The sequence below is a fragment of the Nestor notabilis genome, unplaced genomic scaffold, assembly GCF_000696875.1.
Source record: "Nestor notabilis isolate BGI_N333 unplaced genomic scaffold, ASM69687v1 scaffold20966, whole genome shotgun sequence".
Taxonomy (NCBI): domain Eukaryota; kingdom Metazoa; phylum Chordata; class Aves; order Psittaciformes; family Psittacidae; genus Nestor; species Nestor notabilis.
The window spans coordinates 3,798-4,619 of record NW_009932652.1 but is presented as its reverse complement, the minus strand read 5'-3'; the positions used below and the strand labels follow the sequence as shown (position 1 = coordinate 4,619).

General features: G+C 57.5%; 1 protein-coding gene across 1 annotated transcript in view; it reads right to left on the bottom strand.

Annotated features, from left to right (window-relative positions):
* Positions 1 to 238: 238 nt before the first annotated feature.
* Positions 239 to 822, bottom strand: part of LOC104407282 (ras-related protein Rab-4B-like) — a gene marked incomplete at its 3' end in the record, with an annotated part of 4,235 nt that continues 3,651 nt past the window's right edge. Inside the window, exon 7 of the mRNA XM_010016519.1 lies at positions 239 to 334. Within this exon, the coding sequence (XP_010014821.1) occupies positions 239 to 334 (96 nt within the window). The remainder of the gene's footprint in view (positions 335 to 822) is intronic.

Genomic DNA, 822 nt, shown 5'->3' with positions numbered 1-822 from the left:
ATCCCAAACCCCATCCCAATGATCCCAAACCACATCCCAGGGATTCTAACCCCCCACAATGATCCAAAGCATCCCCTGATGATCCCAAAGCCCATTCCAATGATCCCAAAGCCCACCCTGGGAATTCCAAACCCCATCCCAATGATCCGAAACCCCATCCCAGGGATCCTAACCCCCCACAATGATCCGAAGCACACCCCTGATGATCCCAAAGCCCATCCCATGGGATGCTCCGCACCGGACTCGATCTTGTTGAGGATGGTCCGGGCGCACTTGAGGAATGCTTCCTCCACGTTCTCACCCGTCAGCGCGCTCGTCTCCAGGAACATCAGCTCTGGGATGCGGGAATGCCGGGATCAGCACATCCCCATCCCCATCCCAGCACATCCCGACCCTGTCCTATCCCAATCCCGTCCCACCTCAACCCCAGCACATCCCAACCATGCACCTCCCAATCCCAGCACATCTCAATTCCATCCCATCCCAACCCATCCTATCCCAATCCTGGCCCATCCCGACCCTGGCCCATCCTGACCCTTTCCCATCCCAATCCCAGCATATCCTGACCCTGTCCTATCCCAATCCCATCCCATCCCAATCCTGCCCCATCCTATCCCAATCCCAGCCCATCCCCATCCCAGCCTATCCTAACCTGCCCCATCCCTTCCCAATCCCATCCCAAGTGGGAACATCCCAGCCCTTTCCCATCCATGCCTTTTCCCATCCTGATCCCAGCCCAGCCCATCCCAAGTGGGAATATCCCAACCCTTTCCCATCCATGGCCTTTCCCATCCTGATCCCACCCTATCCCCATCACAGCCT